Source organism: Perissodus microlepis, chromosome 1 (assembly GCF_051167445.1).
Source record: "Perissodus microlepis isolate ML-2025 ecotype Zambia chromosome 1, ASM5116744v1, whole genome shotgun sequence".
NCBI classification, from domain to species: Eukaryota; Metazoa; Chordata; class Actinopteri; order Cichliformes; family Cichlidae; genus Perissodus; species Perissodus microlepis.
In genome coordinates, this window is record NC_140461.1 from 37,441,013 (window position 1) to 37,465,349 (window position 24,337).

General features: G+C 39.0%; 1 protein-coding gene across 4 annotated transcripts in view; it reads left to right on the plus strand.

The window, feature by feature from the left end:
* Window positions 1-24,337, plus strand: part of shank2b (SH3 and multiple ankyrin repeat domains 2b) — a 299,877-nt gene that overhangs the window by 170,642 nt on the left and 104,898 nt on the right. For 3 of the 4 annotated variants that reach the window (XM_084920616.1, XM_084920699.1, XM_084920777.1), the window contains exon 11: window positions 16,294-16,732. In XM_084920616.1, the coding sequence (XP_084776742.1) occupies window positions 16,294-16,732 (439 nt within the window). Of the gene's footprint in view, window positions 1-8,401; window positions 8,609-16,293; window positions 16,733-24,337 lie in introns of those variants that run through there. The other variant, XM_084920850.1, reaches the window with a different exon arrangement.

Below are 24,337 nucleotides of genomic sequence, written 5' to 3' on the forward strand. Positions count from 1 at the left end.
CAGCAAACATCCAAAGAAGAGCTTTGAAATGTCCTTCAAGAAGCCTGGACAACTATCTGCAGACTGCTTAATGAAAGCTTGCCTAAAGAGAGTTCAGACTGTGCTAAAGAATAAAGGTGGGCAGATCAAATACGGACTTTCAAGCTAGTATAAACTATATTTTTGCTCTATGTATAATTGCACATATTTCAACAAATTGCTCCTATTTGTCATTTTCTTAGAAGAAAGAAATGAGGAATTTTAGCACAATAGTGGATATTTACAGGCAGAGGAAAGGTGATACGATAGTGCAGCAGTGGAAGGAATTTAATGAAGTGACGACTGTTAAAATAAATTGTTTTAACCCAATTTAAACCTACACCCAACTTTTACCACCTCCTCCAACCAACCAAACAAAACCTGGCCCCAAATTTTATTTTATTTTATTTTATTTTATTTTATTTTATTTTATTTTATTTTATTTTATTTTATTTTATTTTATTTTATTTTAGTCACAAGGCTACGGCCCTAAAGGGGAAACCAGGTTTTCTGGTGTCATTATGAGGATTAAGCTAACGTGACGTCACCTTTCAAATGTTACTTCTCCTGGATTGCAGAAAAGGAAAAAAAGTCAGACTGCTAAAGAGAAACCAGGAAGGAAGCAAAACCCTAAGTTGGATATAATTTTCCTGCACTGTATAATCCACCAGGAAGTCCTCTGAAAGTCTAAATTGCAGCTTGATCATGTAGCAAATAGAGTGGACTTAACAGTCGTCACTTCATTAAATTCCTTCGAGAAACTGACCACCACGACTTGTCCACTGCTGCACTATCGCATCACCTTTCCTCTGCCTGTAAATATCCACTATTGTGCTAAAATTCCTCATTTCTTTCTTCTAGGAAAATGACAATTATACATAGAAATATAATAGATAGAGCAAAAATATAGTTTATACTAGCTTGAAAGTCCATATTTGATCTGCCCACCTTTATTCTTTAGCACAGTCTGAACTCTCTTTAGGCAAGCTTTCATTAAACAGTCTGCAGATAGTTGTCCAGGCTTCTTGAACGACATTTCAAAGCTCTTCTTTGGATGTTTGCTGCCTTTTGTTCCACTTTCTGTCATCGTAATTCCACACTGCTTCAAAATTGTAAGGTCCAGGCTCTGGGGGGATGCAGTTGGTGTGCAATTGTGTGTTTTTCTGTCCAGGTCTGCTTTTACTCCATCTGCACTGTGTTTGGGATCACTGTCATAGTGAAAAATCAAGCTGTTACCAATCAGATGCTTTTCAGATGGTATTGCATGTTAGATTGAAATCTGACTGCACTTCCCAAACACCACTGGCTAAAATGCAGCTCCCAGACCACGAAAGAGTTCCCACCATGTTTTCAGATGGCTGTAGACACTTTCTGCTGTACCTCTCTTGTCTATTCATATTGATTCATCACTCCATAAGACCTGCTCCACTGACTATCACTACAGTTCTTGTTTTATGCCGGTAAAACTCGAGCAATCTTTGTCATTTTTTCATATCAATAAAGAAAGAAACAACATGACAAATTATGTGTGTATAGATACATTGCTATTGCCTAAATCTGCACCTGAAATTTTTTTTACCAAACTGTCTGTTATGTGCACAGTGGTTCATGTCTTAAGTTATAAGTCTTTTCAAGCATTCCACTGAAAATGGTCAGGTACAAGGACTGGACTGAAAATGAGACTGAAAAGCAGACAAATCCAACGATATATAATGAAAAACTGAGCTCAAGTCCACTTTAAACATTACAAGAAAGTCTGGCTCCTTGGAAGCCGAATAGAAAGAAATCATGTGTAGTACAAGACGTTTGCACAGTACAATCGATTTTTACTGGTATTAAGATAAGATAAGATAAGATAACCTTTATTAGTCCCACACGTGGGAAATTTGTTTTGTCACAGCAGGAAGTGGACAGTGCAAAAGTTATGAGGCAAAAATTAGGATACAATAAGAATAAATACAGTACACAACTGTACAGAATAGAATAAAATAAAATACTATATACAGTAGAATAAAATAAAATAAATATACAATAAGATAAAAAATAGAATACAAATGCTATATACAACTGAGTAAAAATACAACGATGCCAGAAAAGATTATTGCACTTAGTGTTATTGCACATGTGTGGATGTGTGTGTTAGATCAGTTAAAGTCTTTATTGTGGAGTCTGACAGCAGTGGGGAGGAAAGACCTGCGAAATCTCTCCGTCCCACACCGTGGGTGCCGCAGTCTCCCACTGAAGGAGCTGCTCAGTGCTGTCACAGTCTGCTGCATGGGGTGGGAGATGTTGTCCAACAGGGATGACAGCTTAGCCACCATTCTCCTGTCACTCACCACCTCCACTGGGTCCAGAGGGCATCCTAGAACAGAGCTGGCCCTTCGGATCAGCCTGTTCAGTCTCTTCCTGTCCCCAGCAGAGATGCTGCCGCCCCAGCAGACCACACCATAAAAGATAGCAGAAGCCACCACAGAGTCATAGAAGGTCTTCAGGAGTGGGCCCTCCACTCCAAACGACCTGAGTCTCCGCAGCAGGTACAGCCTGCTCTGCCCTTTCCTGTAGAGGGCGTCTGAGTTATGAGTCCAGTCCAGTCTGTTGTTCAGATGACAATACTTAACAGTCTCAGCTACGCAGTCAAGTTACTCAAGACTAAATGAGTACAGTGTGTTAATACTGGAAAATGTTTCTCACCACGGGTTATGTTCTCTTTCAAACTGATTCTAAAAATGACAAAAACTACACAAAGTATTGTGAGGGTGTCTGTGGATTTCTCTCTCCATACAGCAGTAAGCTTATGTAAGAATGATTGGCAGATGGGCATATTAGACCATCCGCTGCCACAGTGTGATAATCCCACAGGGTGCATACATTGAGCAAACACACAAAACGTTTTTTTAAAAATCCACAAACATCCACACGCACACCTCAACCACTTTAAGCTTATCTATTCTCACTTTTGCTGCAGGTTTTAGTTCAGCTGTCCTTTTGCTTCCACGCTCCATCCTAAACTGCACCTCAACACAAGTCAGTTTTTGCCAAAGCCCTGAAAAAGTAATTTTATAAATCCTTCCAAAAACCTCCGAGCTGGCTGACACACAGCAGGGTCTGTGCTGCAGGAAAACAGACATCTACTGTCAGCTGGCAAAAGTCATGCAGGGCAGAAGGGACTTGATGTTTATGCATCAGGGCTTATTTTTATGTGCACAAAGATCCCACACTGAAGTCAGTTTATTGCTGCCCAAACTGTTTGAAATCACATAAGAAATTAAGATTTTTTTCCAATGTGATTTTCAGTTTTAACAATGAACAAGAAACCTGGTCGTTTTCCACGACGCAGTCATTTTACAAATAATCACAGAGAAAATGTAAGTAATACAATTTTTTTAGTTATGAAGACGAGACTGAAGGCGTCTGACTGATTCCTGAAACAAGGCAGTTTTTATGTTTTTTTGCAAAAATGTTAGTTTTCAGACAGATAAAAATGTATTTTCTGGTTTACATATTAAACCAATGTACTCCAGTTTAAAGTACAGCTTTATTTATGCAGCAAACATGCTAAACAAATTCTAGGAAGAATTAAAAGCACTCAGTCCTCGGCATAAAACTACTGCTGGATTTTCTTACATTCGTACAGTCAGATTAAATAAATAAATGAACCCCTAACAACAGATGTTTAGCACTCTTTTCTGTGGTTTATAGACGTAACAATTAGCCAAAGAAAGTTCCTTTTAACCAGTGTTCACCCCCTGTGTACTTTTCCTGATCAAATTCAATTTTAAAAAAGTTCTTAAAATCTGAATTGCAAATTGCGTTTGTATAGCATTAGTGTACAGTATATACATTTATCATGGCTATGTGTTAAGCTATTTCACACTTTGAAATGTTTTTCGTACTTAAAGTGCTGTATTTATTTATTTATATTGTATTATTATCATTATCATTATGCATCAGTGTGATTTATTACAGTACATGCTAACTACTGTAATTATGTGGAGATTTTTATTTTTGTTTATTTTTTGGTAGATGCCAAACAGGTAAACTAGTCATTAGTGATGATTTTTCACATAATTCCATTCAGTGGTCTGATCTGGCATTTTGTAGTATTTTAGTAACTCTGTTCTATTAAAAGTGATTTTTGTCTCCCAGTGTTTATAACTGGATTTCACAGCTACTCTGGTATTATACCGTGTCACGCTCCTAATGTTGCCAGATTAGAGTTCTTTTTAATGACAGGTTAAGAAAGTTGAGAATTTGGGGTATTTTTTAATACAGCCAGCGTGATTAGCACTGTGTCATTAGGATAGTGAAATACAGTCCACATCCTGACTTACCATGTAACTAAGAACAGCATGTTAGTACAGAGCTTTTCATAACTGTACAACATCTTATTCTGCTGTTACATATAAATGATTTTGCTGCACTGAGCTTCCCTCGTGCGCATTATGTATTTGATTACTGAGTTTCAAGGAGTGATCAAAAGATGAGAGCCATGAAAATCTAAACATTTCAGTTGGCTTAAATCTGACTGATCTCTGTTTTTAATAATAATTTCTCAAACATGTCAGAATCTTCTACCACAAAGATTCTGCTTTGATTCTGCTCTGACGTGCACTGTGCACCCTGATTTCACCACCAACCTTTAACTGGTCATGAGAATGAATTTCATACCAATGATAATTGTAGGTGATGACATGTACAACTAAGCAGTGTTCAGCTGAATCGTTTGCAAGCTTGAAGATGAGATGCTGGGCAAAGAGTAAGAACAGGACTCTGCTCATCAGTTTTTTCTTCCAGTATTCAATGATACTGGATTCCCAGTCTGGTTCCCCAGACTGAAGCTGTTAGTACTGGATTCTAATGTAAAGGCTGATGGCATTTGAAGGAGACCGTGCAGGTAATTTTTAATTTGTTTGTTTTTTTGGCCTATAGTCTTTGCATCATCATCACTGGCCCACCCACCACATTTGCTACCTCTTGACTTCACTTCCCAAAAATGAAAAGTAATTTGAAGGATTACTTTTTTGCCACACTGGAAAATCCGGCACCCATCACAGAGGCACAAGTACAAGGGGACATGATGGGGCTCTACTGAGAGATGTAAAAATAGCAGCCACACTGAAAATGGTCCAGTGGAGCAGAAAAGGATAACCTTCAATGTGAGATCAGCCAAATTTAAATCAGGTATGGTTTTTGATTTTCATAGGCCTCATCACAGAGCTATTTGATCTTTGATGGATCTTTCAAGCCCTCTGTCTGTCGCCACAGTGGATGAATTAAGTCTCATTAGTGGAATTTTTACTGTGATACCACCCTGATAATCACCAGGACTGAATGATGAATAAATGTACAGTTGGCTCCTTTTCCTGCCTCTACAATAGCTTTCATAAGCAAGGTCCATAAAAAAGTTGGTGTATATGCAATAGCTTTAGAAAGATCCAAATAAAGCCATGTTAGTGCATATTGTGATTTAACGTCTTTCTCAGTTACTGTAAATGGAGACTGTTACAGAAGGTCTGTTAGTTAAAGGAGTCACCTTTATGGCTGAATAGATTTTTTATTTGAAACTGAAACTTCTGGAACAGTCTGCGTATGGCTTGGATTATATATCATGCTCGGGTGGTTTGGGTGATGTGGCGAGCACAGCATGGTAATTGTTTGCTTGCATATTTTATGACAACATATGCTTTTGCATGTATCCATCTGTTATGTTGCAGGGTCACTTCTTGAATGAATTTGTATTAGTTGTGCTTTGACAGATGGAGGATAAGGAAATCGAGTTGTAAAGTCTTAACGAGCCCTCATTAAGAAGGGCAGCGTGTAAGCACACAACTTCACACAACAGCAGAGCTTGAACAAAGAGGAGCCGCCACAGATAAAGGAGTCATGTGGAAATATTTCATCATGCAAAAGACAGGTAGGCACAGTGGTGTGGAACCGTAGCCTTAATGATCTATAGAACTGCCCCCCTCTGAGTTGCCTAGCAACACAAGGGATTTCTTCCTGGAAGAACCCCCTCACCAGTGCACATCCATTGCTTTTAACCCTTCAGCCTCTGCTCCCCAAAACAGGCTAATATGAAATCCAGCATGTGCTGAAACCTCTTGCAACTATGCATCAACAGCATCTAACATTTCCACCATCAAACCGTGATCTAGCTTCTGCTTCATTCTCAGCAACTCTGATTTATTATTCATGTCATTTTCCCATGCTGCTGAAGTTCGTTGTTTAGCCAGAGCCTGAACTGAATCAAAAACCAAACGTGACCAAACCAAATGCTTACTTTAATACCGTCCCTATGACCAGAAAGTTGACAACCGTGGCTGATTTATTTAAAGGAATTAAAAAGATGACTATCTATTTAGGTGGCATCTCGGGGTCATGTGAGCAAGTGGGTATCTGTCCTTTTCAGAAAAGCACTGGTGCTGAAGTATGCTTTTTCATGTGTAATTAACATTGTTACAAGCTTTGTTAAACCTAACAAAGTCATTAGTGCTTAAACTACACGCACAAATAATGAAACACACATGTATATGATACATGTGTGAAAGAGAGACCCTCCACCAGAACATCAAAAGTGTGTAGTGTCCTATGGTGTTTGGTAAAATGATACTGGCATCTGTGGGTTGTCAGGGTAGGACATATCAGTCTTATTCTCACACGTCTGGGTTGGGAGTTTATTGATCTAAGGAGTTTATTGAGCACTCGCTAACAACATACATATCTCTACAACACACCTTCCACCAAGCAACAATGGGAAGGAAAAATTCTTTTAACAGGAAAAAACCTCAAGAACCAGCCTCAGGGAGGGACAGCCATCTGCTAGGGGTGAGGGGAGGGAGACGGGACAAAAGACACACTCTGGAAGAGAGACAGAAATTAATAATAACTGATGATTAAATGCAAAATGATGCATTAACACAGAGAGTTAAAAAAGTTTTGAGTTTTGAGCCTGGCCTACTGCAATGTCAGATATGATAACTAAGGTTCAAGATCACCTGATCCAGCCTTAACTATGTGCTTTATCAATAAGGAAAGTTTGAAGCCTAATCTTAAAAGCAGAGACAGTGTCTGTATCCCAAATCCAAACTGGGAGCTGGTTCCACAGAAGAGGGGCTCAATAAAGCACTTCCTCTTATACTGCTGCTTTACTCGTGGTTCCTGGGGTATTTAAAAGTAGAGTGTAGTAGTAGTATACGTATAGGAGAATTTATGTGAGGAGCAGGATTTTAAATTCAATTGTGGATTTAACAGGGACCCAATAAAGAGAAGCTAGTATGGGCAAAATATGCTCTCTCTTTCTAGTCCCTGTGTGTGCTCTAGCTGCAGCATTTTGGATCAAGTGAAAGGTTTTTAGGACAACCTAATAATAATGCATTACAATAGTCCCAAGTGTATTTGTTTGCAACTAAAATGTTCTGTTTTGACAAACTAAAAATTAATAAATGAAGCAACCACAGTCCTCAGTATGAAGGCAAAAACACAGATAACTCAGTATAATTAGTACAGATTAGGTTAAAGAAAGAAATAAAAGTAATTGTTCATCCCTGGCTGAGTTTTTTTTTTCTTTTTACCTCAGCCAGTACATTTGTGTTTTCATCATCATTCTGTCTGTAAACACAAGAGCTCAAAAAGTTTTGGATGAATTGCGTTAACAATCCATCCACCAAGGTTATCAAGGTCAACTTAATGATGATTTCCTACAACTGCGGTATTTACGATAAGCATAAAGAAAGTACCGTGTACAGATTGAAAAGGTCAATAGAGTGATCATAAGCTAGAGTGATAATAAAGTGATAATAATGCTCTGTTGTTTGTATTGATGGCATGCAGGCACTTTGGATGTCCGACTGACAGACTGAGTCAAATAAAGTCAAATTTTATAAAATTCCTTTCATCTTTAAGACTAAAAGTCCTTTGCCTTTGTTTGTACTGGCAACATACAGGAAATGATACTGGTGTATGAAGATTCTAAATATCGCATCACATTTGACCTTTGACCTCACTTTCACTCTCACATCTGCCCTTCTTTCAAAGTGACCTCAAAATGTGCTCTATCTTTAATGAAACTATTGTCAAGAGAAAGAAAACAAATGCAATACAAGGAATATATAATGTAACAGTATAACAATAATATTCCCTTAAAAGTAAATAGTGCCCAGAAAATAAGCTGCTTTGATGCTGCCTTTGTTTTTGTTTACGGTGTATTGTTGTTGCAGTAAAGCATTACTTGGATTCCATTCTCACTAATGACTTTCTCTGCTCCAGCTCCAGTGTGAGGTTATGCAGTGCGGTTCAGCCCCATGAGAGTGAGAAAGACGAGGATGAAAGGGAAGTGTGTGAGGGGCGGAGTTTAGGGATTCATGTGCGCGAGTGTCTGCGGAAGGGGTCGTGCTACTGTAACCGGGGAGGCGGTGGTAGATGAGGGTGCGAGCGGGATCATGTGCGCTGCTCTCTGTAGAGTCGCTCTCCATGGTGCTGAAAGGGAAACTCTGGGTCTTAAAAGTCCTGTGATATGCACGAACTGCGACGCCAAGTCGGAGTAGCAAGGGAGTAAACATGAAGTCGATCATAAATGCCTTAAAAAAGGAAGGTAAGAACCTGCGCACTCTCTTCTTTACTTTTCAAATAAGGCGCTCAGCTTCTGGGCATTGAGACTTCCTTCAGTACACAACTTAGTGGAGAAAGTGGAGGAATTTTGCTCTCTTCGTCTTCGTTCTTGAGTTATTTTAACCGCGTTTGTCAAGCTGTAGGTAGGTCGGCGCGTATTTAGGTTACACGAACCTAAGTCTGGGGGTTTTTTCGGGCGACAAAGAAATAAAAGAGACAGCGCCCGACATTGGACTAGTTTGTAGGTCACAGAAAAGACAAGAAAATGGGGCTGAAAGGTGGAGAAAACACCCACAGACATGACTGCGCGTCGTTCCCCTCACCCAAGCAGACTCCGGGCAGCCGATCCATCTGGCTGTGTGTGAAACAGTGTCGCTGGGTTGACGTTTTCTATTCTTTCGCTGCAATTTTCTCAATGAAGACTCGCGAGCGGAGCTGTGCGTCGGGCTGTGTCGCCTATAGGCTGAGAAAGAATGCCAAAAATCAGCATTCTCAGCGAATACAAGCACAAAGCAGAGACGGACTTCAGTTCATCCTAATGTCATTACTATTAACATTTAGTAAGGATTAAATATAAACAGCACTAATGATGCCATTGCATTTAATGAGCGAGTGAATTGGTTTGCTGTGGTACAGCTCATGTCAGAGTAATGCGCCCACAGGCTGGAAGCTTAAATCAAGTGCCATAACTAAATGAAAGATTATTAATTGAAAATAAGTCTTCGGTGACAGAACATAATATCCATCTAGTACTTATTTTAACTGTCTTACTTGCATAGTTTTAGGTTCTCTGCATCTATAAAGTGTAAGACAAAATATACATAAAAATAAAATTATAAAAATTATTGTTATTAAATATAATTATTATTATTATTATGGGCAATAATTCCAGGTATTTTCAGGTCTACCATAAATGTTTGTGGTGTTACAGAATATGTGTTTTCTGAGCATCAATATGCACAGTGTTCTTTTCTGAAATCTCTTGCAGCAAACATTTAGCTAAATTCTATTACTTACATTTAAACTTATATATCAAATCTGAAATCAGCCCTTTATTGGGCTTAGTTAAAAGTACTGTACAAAACTACAAATTACTTGTCGTGAGCAGTAAATTTGTGGTTTCAGGGAATTATGAATCAGCCCCTTTTTGCGTCACCACTGACATGGTAGTGTCAGATAACAGTAATTTACCCATCTGTCATTGTGACATTTTCATAAAGTGATGGACGTTCGGCCTCTTGTTCCACTGAACTCAAGTGAAAATGAAAAAAATACCTTTATAATTCAGAAACTACAAAGAAGGTTAGGGAGGGATTTCATATACAGCCCATGAAAACCACTGAAGAAAAGGTCCCTATGCTTGAACATCATGTTGTATGTGAGCACCATCATTTATCATAATGTGCTGGATTTAGCAGTCGACAATGTATGATGAATACCAGTTAGTTCAACTTAAATCTCTTTTTTAATCCATGTGTAAAGATGCTGCAGTGTTGTGCATGTTTACTTAGCTTAGGTGAGTAGTTTAGGTGCCCTTGTTGAATTTGTTGTAGTATGCCTAAAAAGAGAGCATCTTGCTGGTAACTTGTGCGTGACCATAACCAGGTGGAAGCATTTCATTCGCTTCAACTGAATAGCTTCATCTGATGGAAAATGCAAATGTAGCATGTTCGGCCTAAATATGCAATATTAGCTAAATTGAAAAGAGAAAGAAAACAGCTTCAGAATTTAAAATATAAGGAAAAAAAAGTCCATAATCATCATTTTTTCTGATTTGACAAATCTATCTATCTTCCGAAATTTAAATAACAGTAAAGAGTAAAGAGTTAACTAAAACTACAGATTTATAATACCAAAAGCTGATGGTAATGCTTTTTTCATGAGTTTCATAAGTTACTCACATACGTACAATTTGTTAAAGTATTTTAAAGAGTCAATACAGTCACAGTATAGTCCCATAACACAGTCCAGTGAGGGGTGGTGTATTTAACGTTTAGGCCTTTTAAGGACTTAGTATCATCCCAATTCTGATGTTATCGTGTCATTTGACGAAATAAGACATAAATTAAATCTTTTAATTCCTCCAGCTGAGAAATGTTGTAAAAGCACATCAGTGTAATTCACTTTTCACACCCCCACAAACTAACGATGAGCTAATGATGACTGTTTAAGAAAGTGCGTTATATGGGAAAGCTGTTTACCCCCTAGGAGTGAGAGAGCTCATATAACACGCTACATTTATGGAGTGGAGGGTTGGAAACTGAAATTTCAACATAGAACTGAAAATAAGTTTGCCCTGTAAATTCTGCTCAGAAAGCAAATTCACACCTCAGGTTTACATATTAGAATCTAATGCAACTATGTATCCTGTCACATTCAGTCACTGTAATAAAAATACACAAACATATAACAGAGGTGAGCGGGAAGATTATTTTAAAGGATACAATGGCAGATTATATCTATGTTCTTATATTAAGTTACCAGTACTGGGGATATCTCATGATCACTGAATGGGTGACATTTAACAAAAAGAAGCCAGAAATATACTTTCTGAGTTTATTTATATCATCTGCATTGTGTAAATCTTTTTCTCATAAATAGCTCCGTTGTAGATTGTTCTCGGCAAACACGAGAATCTTGTTCTTGTGTCTTTTAATAGATGATAGTTTATAACGAGCTATAGCTATGAATTACCATATAATTCAGGGCTTGTGTTTCTATGCAGTCTTCATTTAAGTTGTGATAGTTGTGAGGTTTTTTCAAAGAGGATACTTTTGCTATATTTACAGTAATTGTTCAACTTTTTTTGTTTTTATTAAGAAATATCCGGGTCTTGACTGTTGATGGGAGACACAGGGCTAACAGCGGTTTTCCATGTCAACACTAAACACTGCCTGTCTAAGAGTTTCTGTGGTATTATGACACTGTCAGACTACATTAATGATGGGAATGCACATTAAATGTTGGACTCATTATTATTATTAAAATGATTTGGATGTCATATCTGATGGATTTTTGCAGAAAGAAGTTTAGTTGTTCCAGTTGGGGCTTTTTTGGGTGTTGGTGTTTAATGACTCAAATATCTGCCCTTTGACTCAGTCAGTAGTTTGCTCTTTATGACTGGACGTGAGACTCTGATGTCTGAGTGACAGAAATAATTGTAAAAAAATTCAAATTATGTGTAAATGGCATTGAAACTGAGATTTGACACTGTGGAGATTTTAAACCATCTCATCTGATAGTTTTTAGCGTTTATTGTTCTTGGCTGAGTTCCTCACCTTTTCCTCTGCTGTGTGGCTCACAGCATGAAGAAGCAGAGCGAGGAGTGTTAAAATTGTCTTATTAACTGAAGGATTGATTCAAAACATCATTGAATGTTAGTGAGGAGTGACCTTTGAAGGAACACGGACAAAGTTACTTTGCACAAATTGGACTAAGACACAAACAGCATTTAAACTGCATCCATCGAACTACTTGGTGTCTTAGCACAAAGTCTAAAACATTATTAAGCTTGGCTGAGGGCTTCTAAACTCTCATTTGTTTGATATGCATGAAGAGCTTTCACCTACATAGATTCCACTTTTAGAAGTATTACATAAGATGCTTGCTTGACCTCCAGCGTCCAGTGGCCTGGTTAGGTTTAGGTTTAAATGGAGCTTTTACCTCTATGAGATACCAAAATGGGAATTTTATAAGACAAGAATTGTGGGAGAGTTGATTTAAAGGTCTTATAGTACATCTTGTAGTTTCTGAATTGTTGCTTATTTAGCACATAGCTAACTTACCACTTCCTTTTCTGGTAGATGTTGCAAGGTTAGTTGGGATGAACGCATATTTGTGTGCATGCTTAGAAGTTAATACCAGCCTCAGCTTGGAGGCCACACACACCTCCGGGGCACACACAGATAGCCCAGTGGCTCCTAAATGTGCTAGATTATTAGACGATAGCATCTCTTCATCAACACGTCTGTTGTAGAAAGAGAGAGAGGTCTGAGATATTAGTCCTGGAAAGTGATAATGACTCAGTGAATCCCCCTTCAGATGTTCAGGCTGTTGGGAAGTGCTGAGCACGAAGCTACAGTACAGCTAACAGGCCACAGTGCCTCCTTAGCACCACCGTGTTAATCATCTCCAAATCAGGAGATGCTTATTGAAATGGCTGCGGGCCTGTTCTGTTCGGCTTTCCCTGCACCACCATAATTGCGAGGAGAGTTGGCGATGGCAGCTGTAGGCTCTCATCTCACAGTGTGTGGAGTAAAGAATCCATGGGGGAAATCAAGGCCGACTTCGATTGCTGCTTTAGTGAGACAGTACAGTGGACTATCATGTACTGACGGTCAGAGGAAGAGTGGCTTAGAATGGAGGTCATGACTATCGGGTTTGGTTCAGTGTTTGTGCACAGCTGATCTTCTTGGTGGACTGTATGTTCTCTCCATCATGCTCAAGATATGGATTGCTTAGATTAGTGATTATTTTCTTTGTTCCCTGATTGCAAAGACTTGGAGAACAATTTCATTAAAACAAAACAGACAGTGTGACAGGGTTAGTGGTGACGTTGGACTCAGGGTTAACACTGAGTGGGACTAAATGAGTAAAATACAGTTTATGTGGTCCTCTGCATGAAAGGTCATTTCTAAGTGCTTTATGACGAGTAAATAGTAATCAGCTCACTCTCTCGTGACTCTCTCTTCATGCAGCGGTAATTCAGCTTCACCTACTGATGACTGTAGTCTTTGCTCTGCTCTGCAGCCTCAGTCAGTTCCACATACTGCCACGTGAACTATTTCTCCACTTTCTGCAGGTTTGGCTGCTTTGCAGGTCACAGAGACACCAGAATCAGAGCTACCATCAGCAGCTGCTTCCAAGGCAGTGGTGCTGTCTGTTGCTCTAATGAAGCAATGAAAAAGACCTGAGAAAGGAAGTGCTGCATCTTACTGTTTAGCAGTCACTAAAATACAAAGATGAGAGTTAGTGGAGTTGTGTACCAGTAAATCGGATGCAGATCAGTTGCAATTTAGGTTATAAAACCTAAACTTAATATTTGAAATGTATGAACTTGGACGATCTGTGTAATTTGCCAAAGAAAATTATGTATAAAAAATAAAAGCACCTCTCTGATTTTGTGTACTTTCCCCGACTCCTACCAAACCAACAGTGAAGCATGCAGACCGGACTGTTGGGGTCGGAGGACTTTATGTGGTAACATTCTAATGAATGGCAGGACCCAGGGTGGGGTGTACCACCGAACATTGCAATGAATGAATGTTGGAGCTGCTCAGTGCTTCCATCAGGTCTAATAACACTGACAGAGAAAACCATAGCTGGTATGCTCCTAGTTACTAGCACAGCATACTGAAGGTTTATAATCTTTTATCTTTCACACTTCATTTTTTGCTTTATCTCATTGACTGCGTTGCATTTTTAGAAACAGTCTTTACCGTCAAAACATCTTCCAAAGCTTTATTCTAAGATTCTTAAGATGAATAGCCATTTTACAGGACCTGGTTGAACTTATACAGTAGTATATGGTATCATGGGAGAAAATACATTAAGCCCAAGCCAACCACCCCCAGATCTCATTACCGAGAACCAGCCTATTCATTTATGTGCTCTCTAACGGATGTTTGTTTTGGGTCTATATCTTCTGACTTATTTGAGCTACCCAACTAAGCCCTGATGTACTTAATAGAGGACATCCTGGGCTTTCCACTGATATCTCATGTGTTTGGATGGGCTGTTTTAGCTCCAAAGAGGAAGGAAATCACACAAAAAAGTTCAGTGCAAAGATTCTTTTTTACAGCCGTGCCGAACAGAGACGTTGCATATATGTTAGTACAAATGAAGCTTTCTTATGGTCAAGAGAACCACTAAAACAAAGTGTGACCAGCCAAGTGCAAGATCAGCACAGAATAAAATGCAACAATGGCAAGAAGCGTAATTGCCCCTTTTCTTCCCCAAATTGTACAGCATGCGCTCAGCTGGAGAGGATTAATACGAATCAGAATGTCAGCAGACCTATGGATGCAATTCAGACTTAATAGCCCTATTTAATGTTCACATACACACTGTGATTGCACAGCACTATGCTTTAGAATACATTGCCTGTCCATCACAGATGCAAATGCAGGATTATGTTTTGATTATACAGTTTAATATAGAAATTCAGAGCCAAACGGCAAAGATGAGCCTGCAACCATAGGGTTTATTAGCTTTTCTCATACTTATATACTTTCTGCTTCTTTTTCCTCAATCAGCCAATAAGCATTAGCAGGATACCCACATTTATCGGGATATTAACATTTACCTTACTGTAAAAACTGAAAGATTAACTGTTGTAATTATCATTCTTAATAGCCTCTTCCTCTAAATACTTGTATTCACATGAGCTTAAAACTTTTCTTTAAAATATTCATATAAAGTGAAAGTTCTATGTTTTTAATCTGGAGACTTCTGTGATTATATGGGTTTGTTGTTTAAGCTTAATGCTGTCATGCTAAGAAATTTGCGATAAAGGTAAAGTTTCTATCTGACTGCTGGTTCTTTGTGTCATTAATGAGACGTCTGAATCAATCATGGGATGATTCCTTTTATGTTTCATACATGAAAATGTAGAGATGCTACCTACATACATGATGAATGTCAGATAGACCAGAATGTAATCTAATAAATACTTAAGCACTAAGCAATACAACAAGAGGAAACCTATCTTAAGGACACTGGTAGCCCATCTGGGATTAAGAGGTTCAAAATAAATACAATAAAGTGGATCATTTATGTGAAGAAAAGTGACACAAAACCTCCAAAATCCAACACCAGAGAGGTCCAGAGGTTGAGCCCTTCCAAAGTTATTTGGCTCTCTGTGCGGTATTTCTAAATAGGCATACTGTAAGAGCTCCTTAAAGCTGCAAACATATAGAAACCGATTTCTTTTGATACAAACTATGTGGTTCAGCCTGCACCATTAACTCTGAGCTTAAGCAGTAAATCCCTTTCAGTTGAGTTTAATATAAGGAGCCACAATATCATGGTTTGGTCACTGCTGTCTGACGTGATCCCATGTGTCAACAAAAGGTTACACAATACTAGAGTTTCAAAGAATGAACCATATCCAGGGTCACGTTGGCACTTTTTAAGAATGAGGGTGACCTCAAGGTTACTGATGTGGTGCAGACAGCTGTCCACACACAGGTGAAAAATGAACTCAGTGACAACTCCAGATCAGACAAGGTAATTCACATTCGAATGACTGTTTTATGACAACTTATATTGCACTATTACACCAACATCCAGGTGTTATAGGGGTTTAAGCAGCAGCAGTGCAGCAGTGGCACTGACATGGGATAAACTGAAACATGTAAACAGACTACCACTGGGAAGGAGTTTTAGGGACGTGCGTGATGCAGTACCTGCTTGAAGTAGCTCGAAGGTTTTGCTGCAGTTCCTATAAACACTTCTTTTCAAACATACATGTACCTTTCTTGTTTGTCTGTCTAATATGTTATTTTCATTCTAAAAAAATGAAGCCATCTAGTAAGCGTTTGTCTTTCTTTTTAGATTTCACATTTCTGATCCTATTTGGCTGACTTTCAACAGTATTGTCTCTCAGTCCAAAACACTCTCTTCAGCATCTGCTTGAAATGAGATTTTTCCCTTCTCGTTTCTTTGCAGTGCCTTTCCGTGAGGCTCCAGCCTACTCCAAACGCAGAAGGGGTCCATCTTCTGGCGACGGCAGCGGAAACGGCCAGTCGCCCTCTTCGTTATCAGCGCCACGGGTCCTTCTGCGCTCCAACAGCGATAACAACCTAACAGTCAGTCAGTACCAGCAGCAGCAGCACGGTTCTCCTGGCAACTGGGTCCCCCATCTGCAGCAGCACCAACACGCCCAGCACCAATCACACCGGGCGCCCCAGCAGGGTCACTCACAGCCTGGCTCCTCAGCATTACATCGCAGCCTGTCACCCCAGCTGCTCCAGCAGATGCCCAGCGGCAGCCCCAATGGAAATGTGGTGGTTCGGACCATGGGGAGAGGTGCGAGGAGCCGGTCACCCTCCCTCAGCCGGCTGGGGGAGGAGGCCAGACGGGCTGCACCTTCACAGCGCCAACCAAGGTGAGCCTCTTCAGGACACTGAAGTGATGGGCTGTTTGTATTTGAAAAACACACACTTTCATTTTCATGTTTTTTCTTTTCACCTGATCTAGGCTGACAGACATGAAGGTTGGGGGTCGAAAAATAACTCAAATATTTAAATGTCAGTATTTTGCTGATTAATTCTGCAACACGCCGGGACTGGGGATTGATCTCTTTAATGACAACATAAAAAATCCATTACTGTCATTTTACACCTGAATGATGCTCCTATTGAAATAGATTGAAATCGCCATTAAACCATAATTTTTATACAGCTGTAAAATTACAGTTTACTATGGCTGTACCATGTGATAAGATGCTGCATTGCTAAGTTATCAGTAAGGTTGGTTAGCAAAAGTGGAGCACAGACTTCTTGTGCAGGTTATACCAGCGGTCCCCAACCTTTTTTGCGCCACAGACCAGTTTAATGTCAGACATATTCGCAGATAAATACAACAAAATAAAACGATACGACCAAAACCAAAACTGTGGTATTTTGTAAATTTAATAATAAATACAAATTCACTGTGTAATTGTGTAACTTTATTAGCAGCGTCCTCCTGAAATGCGCCAACAACACTGAGAGTAACATCCTCCTCTCTGCCCCTTAATGCTCTCTGGTCGCTATGGTAATGTGTAAATATTTCTTTCAAAATAAGACGCACAACTACAACACGAGAAAAGACCCAGGGAAACCCAGTTAACGATAAAAAATCTGTAAACCATAAATTTCATACCCGAGCCTCAACTCTCGCGCCCTGGTACCAAACGACTCACGGACCGGTACCGGTCCATGGCCCGGGGGTTGGGGACCACTGGGTTTTACAACTAAATCAAAAATCAATAGGTAACCAGAGTATTTCTCAGCTCCCCTAAATTATGAATTTAAGCTCCATTAAAAAGTTAAATGGGCTTACTTTCTGCCTTGCTTGTTTAAAATATCCTTTCACATAGAAAGGGTAGTGAAGCCATGTACCGTGGCTGCAGCGCTGGCTAGTAGTGGGAGGCTGCTTAACCTATTAGAACCAACAGGTAACTGTTTAATTGATATTTTTGGTGTCAACAAGAAAGGACAGAAGTGTCGATTTGTATTTGGAGTATTAACAGTTTAAAAAAATGTAACATGGGGCTTGACTCATTTTTCAAGTAAGCATCATGTGGCCATTTGAGGAATTGCAGTTTTTGGCGCTTTCACATTGGCTTCATTTTACTGGACTGAAAAATATGTATCACTGGTTCCCCTGGAACCACTCTGGCTTCCTACAGCAACTATGGCAACCGTTGCTATGGTTGCCTGCAGGCACTTTGCTAATGTATGCAAGTTTGTATGTATGCAGTTGGTGCACTTCACATATCTGGCTTAGCCTGTGTGTGTGTGTGTGTGTGTGTGTGTGTGTGTGTGTGTGTGTGTGTGTGTGTGTGTGTGTGTGTGTGTGTGTGTGTGTGTGTGTGTGTGTGTGCACCTACACACCTGCACAGAAGTTCACTGAGAAATGCCACCATGCATCTGCACATCTTTTTGTGGTGGTGTTTGCAGGAGCACATGATTCCCAGATGATTAACATGTGATGGGTAACCATCAATCCAAATTAAAACACATGCTCCGTGGTCTTTTCCCCTGCCTCCTTCCTCCTCCTCCTGTTTCTTGGCAGATGGACACATTTACAAGCACTCTGCCACACCATCACTACCCACACTGTCTAGCTCAGCCCATGTCCGATGTCAGAGAGAGAAGTGGAAAGAAGAGATGCACTTCACGTTATAGAAAAGATGTGAAGACAAAGCTGTAGTGTAACAATGGGATGAGATGAAGAACAGAGTAATGAGGAGGAGGCAGAGGTTGCTGAAGAAGAGAGAAAGGAAGTTCAAACTATGGCATGTAGAGTGAGGGCAGAGGGGATTGAGTCAAGGCAAGACAAGTGATGCGGGAGATGAAAGAAGGGGAAGAGCAGTGGAGGAGGACAGTTGTCTTTGCTTCCGCAGTAACATGAACATCACCATCACATCTTTTGACATACTTTCAATAAGACGCTCATGCGGCTTGTAGAGGAAAAGCAGGGGTGATCAACAGAGTAGCTGCTGTTCTCAACATTTTCATGTGTTTAACTTTACTAAACTCACGTTTGCTTTGCTGATAGCAGATGAACATGAACAGATAATATAATGCTGTCAAGCAATCAAGCAGAAGTTCTCAGCTGTTTCATTTAACGTGATTGATTTTCATTTGATTTTGATTGTGACTGCTTTCGAAAGGCTTACATGGATATATGATGAGGAAGTTTTAAGAATGTGCACTTTTACTGAGAGGAGAGGGTTCCTTTTCTCCAATTCTAGATTTGGTGGGTTTCATTAGAGTACTTAGAAATGCGCTCTCTTTATTATCTACAAGATTTGCCACACATTTGTTTTTAGATTTTTGTCGAAATGCAGTGTTTTAATAGGTCTAATAATTAAAAATATCCAACTCATTTTCTTTTAGCAGGTGTGGCCAGGTGTGTGCATGGGTGGATAAATCTGGCAGAAACTGCTCTTTATATAGGTCAACCTTTTCCGGCCTGCCCTACTTATATGCCAAAATCATGTAACACAACATTTTTTTTTATCAATTATTAGCTATTAAAAAAAACAGGGACACATGACATTTTTGCAGAAAAAAGTATCTGATATACTGCTCTGTCTCCCGTGTTAAACCGATAAGCTGTAGGGTGATTTTTTCATGTTTAAGGCAGTTAGACTAAATTTAAACACTGACTTCCAAAGTTGGTAAATCAAAATATAATTTTACTGAATTGGTATTTTTTTAGTGAGATTTTAAAAGATGATAACAGGAAAGACCTTAAAATTTATTATATTATTCACCTAATTTAATCACACTGGTCTCATTTGTGCTCTGAGTCATTAGGCTGCTTCAGAGTCACCTAAACACCAAAATGAAAAAGTAATTTTCACGATTAATAAATAATATTAGTAATATTTTATATTAGTTATTATAGATATTTTAAAAATCTGTTTGTATATAGTTTTGTACCATAAAAAATATGAAATAGAGCACACAGTACACGAATTTCATGTACTTTAGTTTTTGTAAAATAACTTCATGCTTCAGTATGAAATAAGTGAAAAGTTCACATTTATAATGTAATGATGATTGTGTAAAACACTGCGTATCGCATCCAGAAGAAGAAATAAATGGGTATTTAAAGCATATACTCAGGCCTCAGTTGCATTTGAAGCCTTGTGAAGTGCAGCCTAAAAAAACAATAAAATAAATACATATTTAACTAGTACAGTTGATTTATTTATTTATTTATTTATTGAATTGCAAATGACTTTGGAGTACATAAAATGTACGAAATATACTGTGTGTTAGAGAGGATTAACTAAGAGGAAATGTAGTACCTTACGTGTGACTAATAAATACCCTATAATGTAGTATATGTACATGTAGTATGTGATCCTAATCATAAGATGCATACATGTACACTGCAAGAGTTCTGATATAATAATTAAAGATTCTGATAAAAGACGAGATCAATTAAAAATCAGGTATTTGTTTGTTTTTAACTTAATATAAGACTATATAAAAGTCATTGTGGTTTGGGCTGGTGCAGGAAGGCAAGTGGATTCGAACCAAAAGAAAAGGATAAGCTGGGTAATAATTACAATATAAAAATGACTAATAATGTTGGTCTGTGACCCAATCCGTATTTTTTCCATCAGGGTTAGTAATGAGGGACATTCATAGCCTGGGCTCAGTAGAATTCCTCATGGCCCAGTTCTAGAAACCAAGCAGCCCATGACCTTTTATTGTATTTCCCCTTGGTCACATTTATATGACTGAAAGTCGATATTCAGTACAAATGAACAATAATACATTTAAAAATACATATGTAGCTCTCTGCAGTACAGTCCATGACTTTGGTGTGGTTATTTTCCTAATTTAGTTATTGTGTTTTTTATAATGAGCACTTTCTGTTCGAGGGGTGGAAAACCAATGTTTCTCAAACTGTGGTTCCGTAGTATCATTAGGAGTCTTGGTTGTATTATACAACACTGTAGTCTCCCTTTGTAAGATTTGTAAAAAGTTGAAATCAGATCAGATTTACATACTCCAAAAGTGCCAATTCTTTAAAAAATGAAATATAATTTGTATTAACTTTATTTTAAAATAGTTCAAAGGTACTTATTACAGCTGTTTGGGCACAAAAAATGAGCTATGAATTTGGAAAAAAATGTACTGCAAATGTCGGGAATTTACAACAAATTTTATTTCTGTTCTCAAGTCTACTGTTCTCGTCATCAAATCTCATGAAAAGGCTTCAACAGTAATCGCTGCTTTCTACATTAGAGCTCCATTATTTATGTAAAAAAACGTATAAAAGCACATTAGTGAGCCGCACTGTTACACTAGCTGTTGTTCGTCTATTACTGTGAACTCTTATAGTCAAGTTTAGCTCGTCTCAGTCCCACATATGTACCGCGGCGTTAAATGTCTCGATGCATTCTCAATCATCCAGGCAAGGAAATCCCAAAAAGTTGATTCTGTTCATCTGGATGTAGAGCTAACTCGTTATGTCCAGATGAACAGAATCAACACTGTGTTTATTTCTAAAGTGCTTTACAAACCTGATCATAGCGACGTTTCCATTTGAGTGCAGCTAGCCAAACAGCAAACAGCCAAATACTCCTAAAGAGACACAGAGTTGGTTTCTTCACATCAAACTCAATGTTGCAGCCAGCGACAGCCCAAAAAGCCCAAAAATGTCAGTTTTTGTGAGCAGGGCTCAATGGTGTGGATTAATCTGTTGGTTCCAAACTACAACACAATTTGTGTCGTGTGTAGAAACAGCATGTGACTAATATCCAAAGACAGCAAAGCTAGAAAAAAAAAAGAGACTCAAGGATGCATTGTTGTTTTTGACCTTTCCACAGCAGGTATAAACATGCTGTGTGTAACAGTATAATCTTTTCCTGAAAGTATCGTGTTGCACATGTGTACATACAGTACATACAGTACATACAGTACATACAGTACATACAGTACATACAGTACATACAGTACATACAGTACATACAGTGTGTGCATATATATAGAGGACATTCAGGTTAGGACTCTCATTGAGACCTATTTATGTGTGCTCAGCTCCTGAGGCACCTCGTTGGATAATTGCCCTCATTTTTAGAACCAATTCACTATCAAATGTCAGTTTTGTATTAACAATTTTAACATCACTTATAGGCAGTGATTGAAGCTCATGGCACATTGGAAATGACCTTGCAATAAGCCAGCTGAAATGATAATATCATGTTGTTGCTCACAGTCCATGTCCAATAAGTGTGAACTTTAGCTCTCAGCTCATTCCCACCCAGCTGCCCTTTAAAGCTCCCAATTCCAGCACTTTCTGTTTGCCTCTGCTCGCACGCGTTCTTCCTCACCCACGGCACCACCACCCCACCCCCCAATCCAACCTCAGCCCACATACATGACAACGTCTGTGTAGCATCCCTCTGCTCCCACTTGACATGTCCTTTGTCAGAATGCAACACACATGCACAAGTGAGACCAAACTCCCACACTCACACACACAAGCTATCACACAGTGACAGCTGTCAGTTAGCCCTGGGGTATCATGGCAACAGCTAGATGTGGTGGGAAATGAGATTCGTCCAATAGAAGGACAGGCCAGTGCTGTCTAAACAGTGTGGCCACGGGGCTCCAACATACATTATCACAAGACCTGAAATCTACCGTGTATATCGTGTCGTGCTGATTAACAGATCTGCGGATGGTTAAAGGCTGGCAGTGATTCCAATTATGGTGGTGAAATATGTGACAGCTGCTGAAAACGCTCAACAAAATGAAACCATAAACAGAAAATGAACTCTCAGGGCAAAATGAGCCAAGATGGAGAACAGAGGTGTGCACAGCTGCAAAAATGTTATTAGTAGTTTTGTATCTGGTTAAGAATCTTTTCAGCTTAAGCAAACATAGAGAACTTCATCTTATTAAGAAATCACATTGCTGTGAAAAACTCCTAGGCTAACACTGCAAAGTAAATGAAATTATACCTCAGCAAAGACTTGCTCTGTGAGTGTGATGCAATTATGAAGTTCCCTTAATTTGATTTGAATTGAATTACTTCAGATGTAAAGGAAAAGTTTCCATATATAAACAACCCTCGAGCCAACAGAACACAAATAAACAAAACCAAAAAATGAGAAAAATAAAATACACACGAAATGTTACGTAAGAGAAACTACACTCACCAGACATTTTATTAGCTACTCTGGTTTGGGCCCCTTTTGGTCTTCAAAGCTGCTTTAATACATTATAGCATCGATTCAACAGAGTGCTGGAAATGTTTGTCAGAGGTTTTAGTCCATTTTGAAATGATAAAGTCACGTAGCTGCTTCAGATTTGATGCAAATTTCCTGTTCCATCACACTGCAACAGATCTGATGACTGTGGAATACTTTACAGCAGAGATGTCCAGCTCCAGGCCTCGAGGGCCGGTGTCCTGCAGGTTTTAGATGTGTGCATGATCCAACACAGCTGATTCAAATGGCTAAATGACCTCCTCAACATGTCTCTCCAGAGGCCTGGTAATGAAGTCATGTGATTCAGGTGTGTTGACCCAGGGTGAGATCTAAAACCTGCAGGACACCGGCCCTCGAGGCCTGGAGCTGGATACCCCTGCTTTATAGTATCAGTGTAGTATTTGGTACAGGGCAGGATGCTTTCCCGTTGTTTATGCCAAAATTTGCCCTTATGATCCAAATGTCACAGCAGAAGTCAAGGCTCATAATACCACGTAACATTTTTCCAGAGGGGAACCCAGCGAGATCTTCTGCTGCTGCAGCCCATGCGTCATAGTTTGATGTGTTGTGCATTCAGAGATGCTCTTCTACCTTTCCATTTGTTTGAAGTAGTCTGCCCATTCTTCTTGATGATCCACTTTCTATTAGATCATCAATTTCTGTCTGAAACCAACAACCATGTCACATTCCGAGTCACCTAAATCATTCTTCTGCCATGTGATGCTCAGTTTGAACTTCAGTGGGTCTTGACCGTGTGTACGTGCCTAACTGTAATAAGATGCCACCTTGTGATTTGTTGATTTTGATTTGTATTAACAAGTAACTGAATAGGTATACCTCGCAAAGCGACAGATGAGTGCATATGTAAAGATAAAAGATAAAACATTAAAAAATAAAACATTATAGCATTTTACTCAAACTGCCTTCTCATTTAATCTACATAAAAAACAGATATACTAGCTTAATTGTGACATTTAGCATTAAGTGGTTGCAGTTTATGGGGGAAAAAAAATCTTTTTTTTTTCTGTCCTGTCCGGCACTGCAGCAATCAGAATTTTTGTCTGAAGGCCAAGAAAGATTCCTAACAGATTTATTTTGCCAAGTGGATCATTACAGCTTTTGCCATACTGGTCCACTTGATCGCTATAGTTTGTTCGATTGTTATTGTTTATTTATTTATTTATTTTACTTTTAAGTTATTAGATTCGAAGTAGACAGGACCGGGGGATAGGAAAGAGAAAGATGAAGAAAAGAGAAGTTAGAAAG